This window comes from Nyctibius grandis, chromosome 6, assembly GCF_013368605.1.
Source record: "Nyctibius grandis isolate bNycGra1 chromosome 6, bNycGra1.pri, whole genome shotgun sequence".
Classification (NCBI taxonomy): Eukaryota; Metazoa; Chordata; class Aves; order Nyctibiiformes; family Nyctibiidae; genus Nyctibius; species Nyctibius grandis.
Window position 1 is genome coordinate 13194265 of NC_090663.1, and position 17140 is coordinate 13211404.

Here is a 17140-nt window from a genome sequence, read left to right on the forward strand (position 1 = left end):
CTTCTATATTCTTGCACTACACTTTCTTTTCCCACATCTGTCACAGCACAAAAACACTTCTGCACCTTCTGAGTTCAGCTGTGGAAACTGATGACCTAACTCAGCCTTTAAACTTGTTCTTGGATCCTCTCTCCTTCATCCTGGTACTAATGTTTAGTTGTTACATTTTTGTATCAATTTCAACAACATCTGTGTTAAGACAAAAGATTGCATCTTTCTAAGTGATCACACATTACTTCATTGCATAGTGGCATCTCTGTCCTCATTAGCACCTTCAGAGCTATTGCAATAAGCTTGTTGGTGACAGTTTACTTAGTACAATTTTAAAATCATTACAGTTTAAAAAAACAAGTGGAAGCGTTTACTTTGTTGCTTATAGGCGAAAGAAAAAAGTATTACATATTATACAATACTGACTGCAACAGAGCAACTTCTGAGCACTCGGCAAATCTGATGGCGTTCTCGAATGTATCAATATAATACAAATACTGTGTGAGCTCCTGAGCAATTTCCAACCAGTCAGAAGCACCCAAAAAGCCCTGCTCTCTCGCCCACCAGTACAAGATGGCAACACAATATTTCACTCAATTCCACCCTAACCGGCAGTGACATGATGAGAACACTGTAAACTGGGCTGAAGACTACGGTATTTTGGAGCCTGGTACCAACACAAATTCAAAAAATCAGGATGTCACCAGAAACGTTGGACAGGATGACAGCCCACTTTTTCTTTGAAATGGAGGCATGCATTTAAAGCACCATCTTCAGCTTCATTTTTTGGGGGGAGGTGGAGAGTTACCGGACTCACATGGACTATGTTTTTCTCAATGTAACAGATAGCAAGCTTATAAATACTTCACTGGAGGTGCCCACTACAAACGTCCACACACAGTGGCTTGGACCTTTGTCATAACAAGCAAATGGTGTCAGTAGAAAGTTAGTGTTCACAGAGCACGATCACAGTCAATGCAATACTAAAGAACCACTGATCAATCCATCAGTACAAACAAAGCCCTTGGCTATAATTATTGCCAAAATCATTTTTCTGAGTAGGGATAAAGCGGTGTTTGTACAGTAGCAGCAGGCCATAAATAGACAGCGTGTGTCCTTTGCAAATCCACATTCTGCTCTGCTCACAAGACCCTGCGGTACATCAGCTGACAGAGCAGAGAGGCCAAAACTGGGCTATTCAGACACGCTATTTCCCCTCTGTTCTCTGTGAACCTGACTGCACGTTGCTCTTTACACCCCTCTCACATTTAATTCCCTTTATATTCTTCAAAAAAAACTAAAAACCTGTCTAGCTTTTGAAGTCTTACTGTCAGATTTATCAGTTGGAGTTTGGGCTTGAAGCACATGAGCCCTTCTTAAAAGTGATGCCTTATTTCTGGCAGGTATCCACTGCATTTTAATCAAATTTAATTAAATTCTTAAGTCCTCAGCATTTTCCCATCTTAGAAGGCAGTGGTGGAACTGAACTGGCAGGGGGGCTCTCCTCCCTAAATCCTCTACCAGCCCCAAGAAAACCCAAAGCAGCATTGCATCACCTGCACAGCTGGGACCATCTATATGCACAGCATTTCTTTTTCTTGGAACACAGCCCTTCAACAAATGATTTAAGCATACCAATTTTACTGCCGTTCCCCGCGGCACTGGTTACAGGCAGCTGCACAAAGGAGACTCGTTGATTCCACTGTCATTGCAGCAGGAGCAGGAGGGTTTCCCAGCAACTGGTCTGTGCGGCATTGGCTACTGGAGCCTCCCAGAGCTGGCACCAACGGAGATTTACTGCACACATGCCTGCACAGTAACCATGCCAGCCACCGGAATAGCAGCAGGCATCCCTTTGGAGCTCAGAACAAACGCGCATTTAAATAGAACTGATGTTGTTAGAGCAAGGCTGTTTCATAGAGTTTTCTACCTACAACCAAAAGGTCTGTCTATTCAGAGCAACACTGTACCATATTCTTCTCTGACTTTAAACACACTGAACCCACATTCTTATCTTTCCGGAAACAGTTCTGTTTTTAACGGAGCAATGCCTGTACTACAGCAAACTCACTGTCAGCCATGAGCCACAGGCAACCTTATAAACAACATTTTCCAAAGTCCTTAGCTTTAATAGTTACTCACTTGTGAGAACACACACCCACGTGACTTTTCCTTACTTGTTTTCTGTCTTACTTCCTGGAAGTAACGGAAGGATAGCACATATAAAATCTATTTTGCTAAGCTTCCAGTGGCCATTTAAAAAAAAAAAAATCTAAATCTGCTTCCTACAGGATCTAAGTATTTTAAAGTAGAAAGTATATATATGTATGCAGACACACACGTGTATACATATACTTACATACATGTGCACACACACATACCTATTTAAATATTATACCTAGTTCTTACACAGTTAAATACCAACTCCACTGTCTCACAAAATTAGAGACAGAATGGGACAAGCTGTCTAGCTCAAGACAAGTGTGAAAAAAAGTTTAACATAGGATCGGGCAGGACTGCCTCAACTAGTCTACATTCCTGTGCAAGATCATAGTGTTGTGACTCTAGGGACGGGGAGGAACACAGTAAATTGTCCTTGGGACTAAAATAAACAGCTTTAATATGGATTCAGGTAGTCAGCAAGAAATGCTAAGGGTTGTCAGTCCATTTGTACAAAGACCTTGAGAAGCACCATCCACAAGCACTTCTGACAGAAGTTTCTTTCAAGTGCTCTTAACAATACCCACAGAAGGAACGAAAGGGGGGTCTGATGCGCCCCACACACTCACACTTCAACACTTCAGTTCTTTGCTCGTCAGTCAGTCATTTTTTTCTTTTTTTTTAACCTGTAAATGTGCTCAGAGAGAACAACTGATCACATATATGTTTACTCAAGAAAATACAATAAAGACTAGTCTACCAAGCAAAATTGCTGAGGGGAATGTAAACCTTCAACCTTTTGTCAAAGCAGTCTTTTTCTAAATCTTCAATTTCTGGTGGTGTTCCTCAGGATTTCTTCTTTATTATGTAAAGCTCAAAGTTAGACAACAGAGTGATATCAACATGCCTGCACCATGAAGACACTCATTTTTAATCTCTCCTACATTAAAAAAAGTCACCTTATTTACAACAGCATCATTTTAAACTAGTAATGCATTAAAAAGATGATAACCTGGTGATTTTAATGTTGCCTATCCAGTTATTCTCCAGCATGTTCACAGTCTTCTTCTGATATCTCTTTTATTCAATTCCTTCCTCCATACACAGGCTTTTCACAACATTGTCTGAGGCAGTATAATGTCAACATCGTTCCTCGTATCATTGAACATAGCAGACTCTGCCCTCTTCCTTCCCTTCTATCCTATTCCAGTATTTCTTCTAGCATCTTCCTGCTCTGTGCATAGATCTAGTTCCATTTAATATTCTCAGCCTTCAGTCATAAAAATCCTTCCGATGGTATTTCTCCCATCAAATGCTGGGGGAAATGAGCCTATCCATTACACATCTCCTCATCCTCCTACTCATGTTGCATTAAAATTTAATCCCAGCATAAAAGCCAAGTCAAACAAAGCCCATGTTACACTATCCTCTCTACAAGAGGCATGAAAATCGAGGAACTCAAGCAAAGGCAGCAGGAGGCCTGTGTGCATGAACAAGAACCTCCCGACAAAACTCAAATATAAAAAGGAAGCATACAAGAGGCTGAAGGAGGGGCAGATGACCCTGGAGAAATACCAAGACACTGTCTGAGTATGCAGGGAAGGCACTAGGAAAGCCAAAGCCCATCTGGAATTGTATCTGGCAATGGATGCTAAGGGCAGGGGGATTGGACTAGATGATCTTTCGAGGTCCCTTCCAATCCCTAACATTCTGTGACTCTGTGATTCTGTGTGACAACAAGAAGGGCTTTCCACAGGTCCATCAGCAGAAAAAAAGACTCGGGAAAACATGAGCCTGTTGCTGAATGGAGCAGGGAATCTCATGACAAAGTACGTGCAGAAGGCTATGGTACTCACTGCCTTCTTCATCTCAGCCTTTACTGAGAAGACTTGCCTTCAGGAGTCCCAGGTCCTCCAGATCAGTGGAAAAGCCTTGTGCAAGGAAGTCCGACCCTAGATGGAGGAGGATCACGTTTGGGAACATTTAAACAAATTGGGCATATAGGAATGCATGGGACCTGATGAGATACACACGCGAGTGCTGAGGAAACTGTCTCGTGTCGTGGTGAGGCCGCTCTCAATTATCTTTGAAAGGTCCCAGTGATCAGGCCAGGTTCCTGAGGACTACAAGATAACAAATGTCACTCCTATCTTCAAGAAGTAGGATCCACAGAACTACAGGCTGGTCAGCCTCACCACCATCCCTGGGAAAGTAATGGAAGAAAAATTCCTGGAGATCATTTCAAAACATACAGTGGGCAAAAACGTGACTGGGAGAAGTCAGTATGGATTTATGAAAGCAAAATCATGCCTGACCAACCTGATAGCCTTCTACAATGAGATGACTGGCTTGGTGGATGAGGGGAGAGCAATGGATGTTGTTTATCTTGATGTCAGCAAGGTTTTCAACACTGTATCCCATAAAATCCTTGCTGATGAACTGATGAAATATGGACTAGATAAATGGACAGTCAGGTGGACTGAAAACTGGCTGGAACTGCCATGCTCAGAAGGATGTCATTAGTGGCATGAGGTACAGCTTCAAGCCAGTCCACCGGTAGAGAAGGTTCAATACTCATCCAATGCTTTAAAATGTCTTCATTAAAGACCTAGATGATGGGTCAAGACTGTACCCTCAGTAAGTTTGCAGGTGATACAAAACTGGGAGGAGTGGAACAGGCTGCCCAGTGAGGTTGTGGAGTCTCCTTCTCCGGAGATATTCAAAACCCGCCTGGACACAACCCTGTGCAACATGCTCTAGGGGAACCTGCTTTGGCAGGGGGTTGGACTAGATGATCTCCAGAGGTCCCTTCCATTCTGTGATTCTGTGGATGACACATCACTCCATAGGGACCTTAAGACACCGCAGAAATGAGCCAACATGAGTCTCATGAAATTCAACAAAAGGAAATGCCAAGTCCTGCACCTGGGGAGGAAATAAGCCCAGGCACCAAATACATGTGGGAAGCCAACAGGCTGCAAAGCAGTGTTGCAGAAAAGGACACGGAGGGCCTGGTGGACAACAAGTTGAATGTAAGCCAGCAACGTGTCTTTGCAGCAAAGAACGTCCACAAACTCCTGGGCTGCATTAGGAACAGCACTGCCAGCAGGCCAAGGCAGGTCATCCATCTGCTCAGCACTGCTGAGCCAGCTCTGGGCTTCCAAGTACAATAGAGACATGGATATACTGGAGCAAGTCCAGTTTGCCATGAGTATGATTAAAGGCTTGGAGCATCTGATACACAGGGAGAGGCTGAGAAAGCTGGTACTGTTTAGCCAGAAGAAGAGATGGCTCGGACCTAAATGTGTAAAAACACTTGATAGGAGGGCTTAAAGAAGACAGAGACAGACTCTTCTCAGTTCTGTCCAATGAAAGGACAGGAGCCAACGGGCACAAACTGAAATACAGGAAAATCCATTTAAACATAAGAAAATAAAAAACTTGTTCACTGTGAGGGTTGTTGAACACTGGAACAGGTTGCCTGGAGAAGCTGTGATTCAAACCCTGCCTGGACAAGCTCCTGAGCAACCTGCTCTAGCTGACCCTGCTTTGAGCAGTGGGTTTAGACTAGATGACCTCCAGAGGTCCCTTCCAATGCCCCAGCAATTCTATGATCCTGTGAAAATCAATGTATTCAAACTTCTAGCTGTTGGAGTGGACTGAATTACTTTAAATGGATTTCTGCCTAATGGATCAGCAACATGTTCAGTGCTAACAACTACGTCTTAAAAGATCACCAGGGTATCGAGAGTTTGGTTCAGGTAGAATTCCATTAACAGTACAAATGTTTTCCTAAATGAAAACTTATTAATCTCAGAAAAAAATAACATTGTTACTACTGGGAATTCCATCTTTTACTGAAGGTATTTAGTCAGATACCTGAGGACGGGAGAAGTTGTCAACAATTTAAGGGCAAATCAATTTTTCACAAAAAAGATTTCATATCATCCTGAAACTGACAACAAAGTTTTGCTGAGAGGAGACATTTCAGCTGCCCCAAACCAAGGCCTGATAGGCACAAACGCAAATACCCAATCTGGAGTGCCTTATACTACACTGAAATTTGGCAGGAGTGCAAATAAGATCTTTGTTTTTTTTTTCCTCTCTAAGGAAAAAGGTTCTAATTAAACTAGAACTAAAAAGGAAGGTGGTTTCACCAAATAAAAAGATTGTAATTGCCTGTCTGCTAAATGGAATAGCTGCAGTAATTAAAAACATGCTGATGCTCCTTAGCTATTCAATTGGACCGTGTCAAGATCAGTTTTTAAACCACCTGTACTGCGATCCTCTAAACAGGATCTGGAACCACCTAACACGAGTGAGAACTGCCCAGGAGCCACAGTTCATCCTGCCAAAAGCCTAGGTGTTTCCTTTTCTGTAGCTTCTAGCTTTTTGTTGTATGGACAGAAACACTATGTTTTAACTACTCTTCTCCTGTTCTGTGCAAGACGACAAACTAACTTTCAAATGCAAGACTAGCAATACTGTCTGGATATACACCCCTGGTACACACCTGCACATAAAGTAGAAAAACTAAGATTTTCCTCGAAGATCAATCCAAATATGCACTAAATATGAATAAACAGTGCTATACAGCTGTATTTCAAAATAAGCTTCAAACTCAACAGAAGTACAATAATAAATGTTAGGCAAATGTTAAACATCACAGAAGTATGTGGGAATGATCTGGACTGACAAATTCAAGTACTGAACAAAAGATACAGCCTTTATCTTAAAAGAATTCTAAACCAGGCAAGAGCACTCCAGCTTCTGTCATGAATGCTGACATGGAGCTATATGCTGGTCTGCACATAATTATACTTTCAATGTCTTACCAATCAATAAGATAGATGTCTGGAGTTAAGTTATTTTTTTTGAAGTGAGCAAATAACTTTGGCAGATTTTCTTCAAAGAATACCTCAAATGCGGCAAAGTAAGTCAACATCTGGGAAAATACAATGGGGAGAGAAAAACAGCTGCATTAATAGACTTACATGTATTATCTGTTGTTGGATTAATGCTCTTCAAGAACAGGATCGTATGAATTACATGATACAATAAAGAGTTAAACATTTACATAAAGGACAGCATCTGCAAGCACATACAGTTTCAGATCCACCCTATATACTGTTCTCATACTAAACAATGTAATTATTGTTTTGGGTCTTGGCCAGCTTCCTTTGGGAAGAAAAATACCAGCAGGGGACAAGCTATTTGCTGATTTCTCAAAATAATTATGATAACAGAATGGTGCTTCATGCTTGTGGTAGTAATTTAATATTATACTGAATAAAATCCAAGGCCTAATGGATTATAAAATGAAATACAAAACTGAAACAAATTAATAGTCCACAGCAAGAGTGAAGTGTCCAGTTGGCTCCAATCATAAGTCATATTCTAATACCAAAGCTTCTTTTGTAACATAGGTTTTAAAAAGAGATAATAGCATTTCCATTGCAAAGAGGGAGAGACGAAGTTCACAGAGAAAAGCCAAAGATCAAGACAAAACACCTGTGTGAGAGAAACAGATTGTAACTCCCATCTGATACCATAATGCCTGAACTGTACTCCTTTTAACACAAAGACTTTCATGTTATTTTAAAATATGAATATTTAGGTCAAATTTCGTAACAGAGGGCATGGAAAATCTTCCAATCCAACTAAGAGTTAAAAACAAAAGGCTTTTTTAGCTCCCCCCCTTCCCTGTCCTCTTAATACTATAGGGAGAAAAGTTAAGCCAAGTCCTTGAATGCTTCAGTAATTTTAATTACAATATCCCAATAAAAGCAATAAAGAATGGCTGCGATTGCTTCGAAGTAAGAGAGTTGTATCAGCATACCTCTCCCCAAAACACCATGACAGGAAAGGGAAAAGAGGAGCCTGTTGTCTGAAATCCTTTTAAAGGATGACAGATTTGTTTCCCATTTTTTTTTAATGTCCTTACTGAAATTTTTCCCGTTTCATCTGAGTGAACTGACAGATGGTGGACTACCTTCATTAAGAGAGGCAAATAAAAATTTGAGCCTGGTAGTCAGTAAGAGTATAAGGCTTAAAGCCAAACAGACATGGGTGTATGCTACAGAAACAGCCACACAAAGTTACATAAATATCTCTGAACCATCAGTTACTGAGGAACAGCTTCATGGCAAACATGAAACCAGAAATCTAGAAACCCACTTCAGAGAACTGTACAACTCAAAGAGCTTCCCAATAGGGATTTTTAAATGCATGAAATCCAAGCATCATATGAGATCTGTGAGTATAAAGAAGGAAGCAGATAATGCAGCAGACAGTCCTACTTCCAAAATAATCTGTTTACATGCTAGCACCACAGTAAGAGTTCTACTAAAGCGTTTCAAAAGGACTTTAGAGAAGGGATCTTACACATAACTGCTACAATCACATCTACTAATAGTAATGCAGGCAGCTCTATTAGAAATGCAATAGCAGGTCAGGTATTTATCTTAAATCAACATTCAACAAGACATTTACTTAGTAGTAATTTTAAAAAATTGCAGTTTAATAAATCTGTAATGAACAAAAAAAGTCAAGATAAATCGGTCTAAATTACTATTATTTCCACAACTAACTTATGCTGGTTTTACTTTTTTAATTTCTTACATGTTAAGACAAATCAGCATTTGGTTATTAAGCTGCAGAACTAACACAAAAAGATGAGGGTACCCAGCAGATCAGTATATTAACCACAGGAAGCCAAAACTGCCTCACTTTATGTGTCACTACTCTGAAATATTAGGTACGAAGTTTTCCTTGTGGTGTTAATCATGGCTTTCTAATTTCACTATATGTTAATATTATTTCATGTATCACCATGCCTACTCTGTAAGCATTCATTTATCTTGCAGCCTCTATTTAGCCAGGCTAACAGAACTAAATGGCACTATCCAAGAGCATATCAAAAAAACATTTCAGCTAATAAAACCCCCAACAATCTATTTCTAGCATATTTAATTTCAAAATCATCTTCACAAGAACCATATTTACACACTGAATGCATGAGCACATCCTCTTTTTCCAAGTACAGCTACGGAGATGACTGATACTGCTTCTGGCAATGCTGTGTGCGCTGTGGTACAGCTCCCCATGGGCATTTACAACTGATGAGATTCAGGGGCTGCAACAGGGAATTACATGCTGCTTTTCCAGCAGGAAATACTGATAAGATCTCTAGTGTCCTACTGTTTAAGCAACAAAAGCGATTGTTGCTCATGTCATCCATTCCCTCGCTTTATTCTCCCATTTGAATTCTTGAGAAGCAGATCCTATTTTCATAGTGCTAAAAGGTAAATAAGTGAGAAAGAAATATAGAATGCTATATATTTTACAAAAAAAATATTTTTAAAGTCAATTAAAAACACATTTCAGGAGATGTGTCTTATTTTGCTATGGTACACAAGTAGCCCAGTGTGCATGCTAAGGAATTTTAGAGCCTTCAGAGAGAACCAGGCAACCAGCTCTCACTGAACACTGGAGGGGACTGCTCATCCGATTCCCCCAAGCTGCTCTTCAAACACAGCTGCTACAATAGGAGATGCGAAACATGGTTTTCCCTGCAACAGTCTACTTTTAGCAATCTATTAGTTTGGGATAAAAAGCACCTTCAAGACAGTTCTTCTACTATTAAGGTGCTTTCAGCTTTCAACTACAGTGCTGAATTTGAAAAAAACTACAATGATATTCTCATACCTATTCTCTGAGCATCATAAAACAGCAGCTGAACAATTTCATTCACCTGCCTGCTAAAAAAGGTTAGTGGGGTGGTGTTTGGTTTGTGTTTTTTGTGGAGGGGTGTGTGTGTGTATTGAGTTTTTTTAATCAAGCTTTTTGCTTTAAAATAAATTCCGACTTATTTTCCAAGCTACTGAACCCATCTTTTTTATTTTTTAAACTTTCCCTACACATATCTACAACATGTCAATTACAGTTTTCTTGCATACTTACAAGGCCATGGTCCACACGGAAAAATGCCATCTGACAGGGTTTATTTAAAAGGTTAGAAAAAGCAATGAAGGCATCTGCAGTATCCAAGTTCAAGATCAATACTGCTGCTATGAATGACATGCCCTGTACCTGAAGAAAGGAGAAGTGTTACCATTCAGCAATAACTGTATTCTTCCAAGAATACTGCCTCATTTTGTTCTCATAATCACTAGTGTTTAAGGCACTTGAAATCTGCGAAACGTTCAGAAAGGCTGGGTTTTTTAACCCACGTATTGCACGTTCAGAGCATGGAAGCTAATGATCCCTATGTTGCCTCCTTTCAAAGACTCTAAGTAAAACTTCTACGACAAGCTAGGATGACAGCCCTTTCAAATATGCAGAATAAAGCGGTTTTTTGAAGAATATGTTGTTTCTAAGTAACCTCTCTTCTCCTAGGGATGGGTCATATATAGCCTTATTTGTGGAACATTGGACTGGGACACTAGAGACAAAGTCTGTTCTTTCCTTTTCAACCAATTACTGGTAGTTAGACAACTGCCATGGCTCATTTGACAAGCAGTAAGTAGCATTTTAAGATTAAGCTCGTTTCATCTACCAGAAGCTCATGATGTGGTTGCATTATTCTACAAAGCACGCTATGGAACCCATGCTGAATCCAGGCAAACCTTGCTCAGAGGGTGTAGTGCTGCCACTGCAGAGTCACATGGACCAAGGTGTGACAGTCCTTCCTGAAAACCTGAGGAACAAGCTCCTTCCCAACACAACCAGAGGTTCCATGCCAAATGAAGCATACCACCTCATCTGCCCTTTTTCTAGTTTCCCGACAGTCACGCTCAGCAGTTTTTGCCAAGCACTGCATGCCACATACAGAATAGAAATGTTCTCTTTCCACATTTGCCTTCTCTAAAACAACTGCTCCCAAATAAATAAGCTCCTATATATATCCCTGCTCTGGGAAAGAAAGACTAAATGAAGTATCTGAAGTATCAGACTAAATGAAGACTGAAATCCACTCAGTCCTCTCATAATCAATACTTCAAATACTTTGAGGGGAGTTCATGTAGCCTCAGTGGGCATTGCTTTAAAGACTGTTCCAAAAGCTCACAGTGCTAAGGCACAGAAATGCATCTTAAGAGCAGTAAGATACTAAACTCAACAGAAGAGTCTCAGTAAGACTGCCATTAAGAACGGTATGTACTTCAAAGGACCAATTTAACTACATCTTCTGACTCCAATTTTCAAGTACTACAAATATTTACTTTTGAGTTTTCCAATTACTTAACCTGCTAAAAAGTTTAAATCTAGCAACAGAAACATTACATACACTTCTCAAGCATGTATTGGAAAAGAAGAAAGCACACAGAAACCCCACAAGTATTCACAAAATCATTTAATACCAGTCTACAAAGGACTGATTAGCATGATCCTCCCTCATCCTAGTTGTCCCTCCCCACCCCTGAAACAAAAATTCTTCACTTACATAGCCTACATCAGGTCTGTAACAAGTATAGGCTCCTAAAATACTGTGCAACGTGTCATGGTAAGGACCACCCTGTAATTAAACAAAAACAAGACAATACATCTGAGTATACAACAAACACGTTAAAAACCCTTCAGTGCTACAGACAGCATCTGTTAATTCTGCTGAAGGACACATTATTTCCCTATGCAGCTTTGAACAGCCCCAAGTCTTTCAAAACCATTTTGGCTTTAAAAGCATGAAACAGCCCTCCATACTACATTTATAACATATGCATACATTTCATTCAATACATCAATTATGTATTAAATCCTTCTACAAGAGGAATGTGAGCCTAAGAGATTCCTTATAGCTTAGCAGCACTTTGACAATAGTGCCAAGCAAGCAGAACACTAATGAGAACTACTTAATTGTCTATTAGACTAGAGGCAGAAGAAACCATGAAGAAAACCGTTAACAACAACATGCCATAACACAGAGCATAACAAGAATGATATGTATAGCTAAAAAGAATTTCACACTGTCGACTATTAACAGCTACCACATCTTACACTAAGTACTGTACCTGGCTGAGAATTTCCAAAGGGAAAAGTTTTTCACTCAAAAATGTTGATTTATCACAATCTAAACTTTTTACAGGGCTGCTGAAATTTTTGTATAGAAGGACAAAACATCTAGTTAAAACAAGTCATTAAAGCACACCAAAACCATGCAAGTTAAACTGGTCTTGCATGGAACCGAAAAAAGGCCACCAAATCTTGCTTGCTTGAGCTCCGCTCTGTCTCACTTACCATGTCTTTGCAGCCCAGCAGCGTTGATTCACTGACTTGGAAACACTCACCTGCGTCACTTCATCAGACAGAAAACCAGCATGAACTGGGCTAGATGAATCATGATGATTAGCCAACAGACTGGTTTTTTGCCTCTTCCAAATGTATAATACCTTGAGGTTACTCTTTTCTAGATTATTTATAGTTTTCCAAAATCTTTAGGAACTTTTTGCTCTCAAGATGTCTGCTCCTTCAGATTTGAACTCAGTGGTCTGTTTCAACCAAGAGACAGACAGGATGATGTAAACTTAATTTCTCTGAGAAGTCAAGACAAAAGTTAACATTGCTTACTTGCTGGAATATACAGAGATTAGGAAACGTTCTTGAGATATCCAGTTTTATTAACTCCAAGCTTGCTTCTCTGTCAGCTGCAGAAAATCCAGCATCTACAGAAGACAAAGTTACTGCATTCACTACATGGATCAGATCAGTGTATACTCTTTTTTTTAATTCCTGTAAGGATTAGCTTTTGCACAGCTCATTTATTTTGATGTGAATGCTAGGGAATAAGGGTATAGACAGAACAATTCCCTGAATTCAACACACAGGCTAAGATGCAAGTATGTCCTGACTCAAATCAACCCTACAGTGCACACTGCCCCTCAATATGTTTCGAAGTGATGGGGACAAAGACACAGGGCAAGGTAGGCCAGGTATTTACACTTTACTGGTACCTGCTGACAAAACATTAGACAGACACAAGGCTGTTAATCTGTGACGCCTCGCCCTCAACAAGGCTTCCCAGTGGCTCCTCAAAGAGCTGCCTCTGTGGAAAGGCTGTGGTGGAAGGAATAAGTCCCAAAGCAGAAGCATTTGATAGATGTCACCTATCTCTACTACTTTCAGCTCTCCTTCCAAAACCATGTTTATTAACAACACATACAAAGAGTAAAAGATCATGGACACTGCAGTACAGCCTCCATAACTGAAACAGATCTCATACAAAGGAAATTTCGAAAGTATTAGTTTTCTTTCTGATATCAAAATGTTTTATTTGTGTTTTGTGCGTTCTGATAAGTATAGTTGGGAATTACCTACTGCTACTTATTGAGCAATCAAAAAACAAGAGTTGTCACTAGTCAATGCTTACAACAGTCACGTGAACATATATACTCCAGAAAATAAAGCGAAGAGGAAGCTGGAAACGTACGAGATGTCATCTTATTTAAGATGCAGACAATCTTAAGAGAACAAAGCAGGGGATTTCCAATCAAAAATAATTTTCTGTTGATAAATGCCAGTACGCATGTTTTCTTTTTTATGCGCAGCTTAATTACTTACCAAAGGCAATTTCAAGCATCTGCATGTAGTTTTATACTCTCTCAAAACAAGACAACTCTTCCAATCAATTACTAAATCTCAAACCACTTCATCTGCAAAAATAAACTGCTGCTCTCTGAAACACACCCAAGAGATGGGCTCAAAGCTGCAATAAGGGACTAAAATGCAATTTTATGCTATAATTTGAGTTTTCATTCCAAAATACAGATGCGGAGAAGTAATTTAGTGTTGCAATTCAAATTATTATCCCCAAACTTTCCTAGTTTTCCTACAAATTAGCATCAAATAAGAACTGTACCTAGAGATAAGTTTATGAAGAAAAATGAACAAGTGTGTTTTATAAGAGACTATAGTTTCATTGAGAAGAAAGAATACAGCTGCTTCTTGTTTCCACAAAAAGCTGCTTTCTTTTTACCAGAGGCATCTTTACAGTTGAAATTTTTTGTTTAAAATCTGTGATTTCATTTTAAGGAAAAATTTTACAAAATCTCTTATTTTGTAGCACAGCATAAATCCTTCACATAAAGTGTACCTTCACACTCTACTTCAGCCCCTCCTGTGCTAAGTGATCGCCACTTCTCTTTGGCACGAGCCAGGCAAATATCATACAGTTCTGGAAAAAGAAAACCAGAGAAATCCAAGTCGACTGTTTGCATATGCTCACGTCCACTGTCAGGTACTAACTGCCTACCATACGAGCAATGCTGCCCCAGTCGTTACAAGCAACAGTATCTCTAACACAGTAGTTAAATTTCTACGTCTGTTATGGTTCTGAGAGACTTGTTCCACTGACCTATAACTTAAGATTAAGTGAAAAGGAAAGGCAATTCAGGCACAAGTTGCATTTTATGTTCAAGCACTTTTCTTGCAGAGCACTGGTGTTCAAAATTATCGTCTGAACGGATAATTGGGATAAGTCTAGAAAATTCCATGTAAGAACTATACCCAAGGTAACTAAGCCAAGCACAGAAAAGCAGAACAATACAGCAGGAGTACAGGCAGTCTATCACATTTCCATGTTGGAATTAATTATATATGCTAATCTTTCAGAGCTGTGTTTTTCTGTACTCTGAAGTAGCAAGCTATTTCTATTTTCACAAATAGACACATAAACAAAAGTACAAATTTTCCCAGGGGTCTTTTAATCTCTCACAAACCTACTGTCTTGCTCTAAATCAAAGGAAGCACGCTATATGCATACTCATAGGCATTACAAAATCAACAACAATTCTAAGTTTCAAAAAGAAAAAAAAGCAGCTTGGGTCATTAATTCTGACCATCTCCATCTAACATCAAAGCAAGACACAGTGACAGCAATAAGCAGACACAATTCACAGCACCAGTCCTACAGCAGCTACCAGATTAAAAGACACTGTATTTTTGAACAAAATATGTCAAAGTACCACAAAAAAACCATAACTAGATAACACCTCCTCATACCCACACCTCAGGTTCTGGTACACCATAATAAATACAAGACTGTCCCCTTACTATTTCTGTTTGTCAGATAATGTAGACAAAACTACAGTCTCACCATGGGTGATGTTTAACTCGTTGCCAATTGCCAAGCTCCAGACTTTGCCTCTCACACTCGGTGGGATGCCCTGCCACCATAGCTCTCGAACTTTACGGGAACAACACCTGTTCAAAATAAAACAGATTATTCTAAGAAATATTTCATTGCCAGCTGAATTGCGAATGTGTCCTCCTGCCACTGCTGAAGGGATCCAAACAAAAATGAACATCAACAAGCCAAGAAGTCAAACGCGGTTTGCATATACCCATTCTTTAGTACTATTTTGCTTTGAACTGTAAAGGAAAGCTTACTTCCTTCCAAGTTAATGGCTTATTTTGACTGAAGCACTGCAATCACAGTATCTGTAATCTGCAACCACGCTTGGCCAGCAAGAATCATAGGGGATAGAAATAAACAAATGAAACTGAAATCCGTATCTATGCCACTGCCTATGCTAAAGACTGGACAGACTTAAAATCTCCATGTAAAATTAAATACAGACACAAGTTATGGAAGCCTACCCTCCTCCCTCGGTCATCACCCTGCTGTGCAAATGAGACATGCAATTTCTCACCCAGCTTTGCAGCTCTAACCCTCCAGAAAAATGCATGAAGATGTAACTAGTAACAACTTTTAGGCGGAAGCATGAAAGACATTTTCACAGAACACAGGCCTTGAAATAGTTGCCGCTAATGTTCATCAATCTGAGAGCCCAGGAGGAACAGAATAACACCTAAGCACCAATGAAAGTTTGTGGTAGTGACAAAAACCACAACAATATTTACCTAAAGGCAGATTCTGAACTAAAATGTAAAATAGTGAATACACTGGGGAACTTAGGGATTTATAAATGAATACAGGAAAAGGTGTCCTTATTTTAACAGCAGCCATAACAGACGCTAACTAAACTAAAGACAGATATGTAAATCTACAATTTGTTTACACTTAATTTATTACTTCAGTTCTCCAGAAATGCATTTTCCATCAAATTCCATCCATATTTTTAACATATGTTCTCAGGAAAACTGGTTCCATGATTAAGCAAATTGCAATTGTAAGTGCTGTGGAGGTGGTGGTTACATTCATGGGGGGGGCTGGTTTTTTTAAGATGACTAGCAAAGTCCATGAAAAACTAGACAGCAAAGGTAGCTACCAAATGCCTGTGCTGTGTCTTCGTAGGAAATCTTTTAGTACTTAGTGGGTCTTTTTAAATAACTTTTGCCCTACTTCTCTTTTCCATCACTTGATTATCCCAGCAGGTGTACCACTCTAATTAAAGAGGCTTCATAATACTACACACATACTTCAATCTACATCTGGTATTACAACATCAACAGCTCAGGTAGTCAGGGAAAGCTCATTTCTGATAAATGCATGGTGTTCAAGCATTACACCTTCTGCTTTTACATCCTCGACCACAGATCACTTCTCAGTGTTTCACAGTTTCTGAATATCCTGAACCTCCATTAAAGAGAAATAATAACTTGCATCACTTCCAGCCACCTTGTAGAAATAATGAAACATGTTGCTCGTTTTCTTTGTAGCTGTTCAAAAGCAACTTTTGAACAAAAGCTTCCAAGACCATTTAAACTTATCCTTGCTAACTTTGTAACTTCTCTTCAGGATACAATCTTAGCAATTTTAATTACAACGCAGTATAACATACTGTCTTACATAGTTTCCCAGTTGGGCAAGATTTCATTGTTCCAAGTTAAAACAGCATTGCCGATGCTGTCTTCCAGTTTACAGCGTTCCTCCAGTTGTTTCTTTCTCTTCTGGGCTTCTTTAAGCTCTGCAGAAAAGCGATTTCCTTTTTAAGTTAATAAAACCAGAAACCAAATATTCAGAGTTAGCTATTCATGGCTATATAGTCATGTACAAACACACTACATTCACCTAAATGCACAGTGAACTGTTCAA

At 39.5% G+C, this 17140-nt stretch overlaps 1 protein-coding gene across 3 annotated transcripts in view; it reads right to left on the reverse strand.

The window, feature by feature from the left end:
* The window catches only part of TBC1D14 (TBC1 domain family member 14), a 76601-nt gene that overhangs the window by 10488 nt on the left and 48973 nt on the right, over positions 1 to 17140 (reverse strand). For 2 of the 3 annotated variants that reach the window (XM_068403460.1, XM_068403462.1), the window contains 7 exons: positions 16895 to 17012; positions 15239 to 15345; positions 14237 to 14317; positions 12715 to 12809; positions 11594 to 11665; positions 10114 to 10242; positions 6987 to 7096 (listed from right to left, as the gene is read on the reverse strand). In XM_068403460.1, the coding sequence (XP_068259561.1) occupies positions 6987 to 7096; positions 10114 to 10242; positions 11594 to 11665; positions 12715 to 12809; positions 14237 to 14317; positions 15239 to 15345; positions 16895 to 17012 (712 nt within the window). The remainder of the gene's footprint in view (positions 1 to 6986; positions 7097 to 10113; positions 10243 to 11593; positions 11666 to 12714; positions 12810 to 14236; positions 14318 to 15238; positions 15346 to 16894; positions 17013 to 17140) is intronic. The other variant, XM_068403461.1, reaches the window with a different exon arrangement.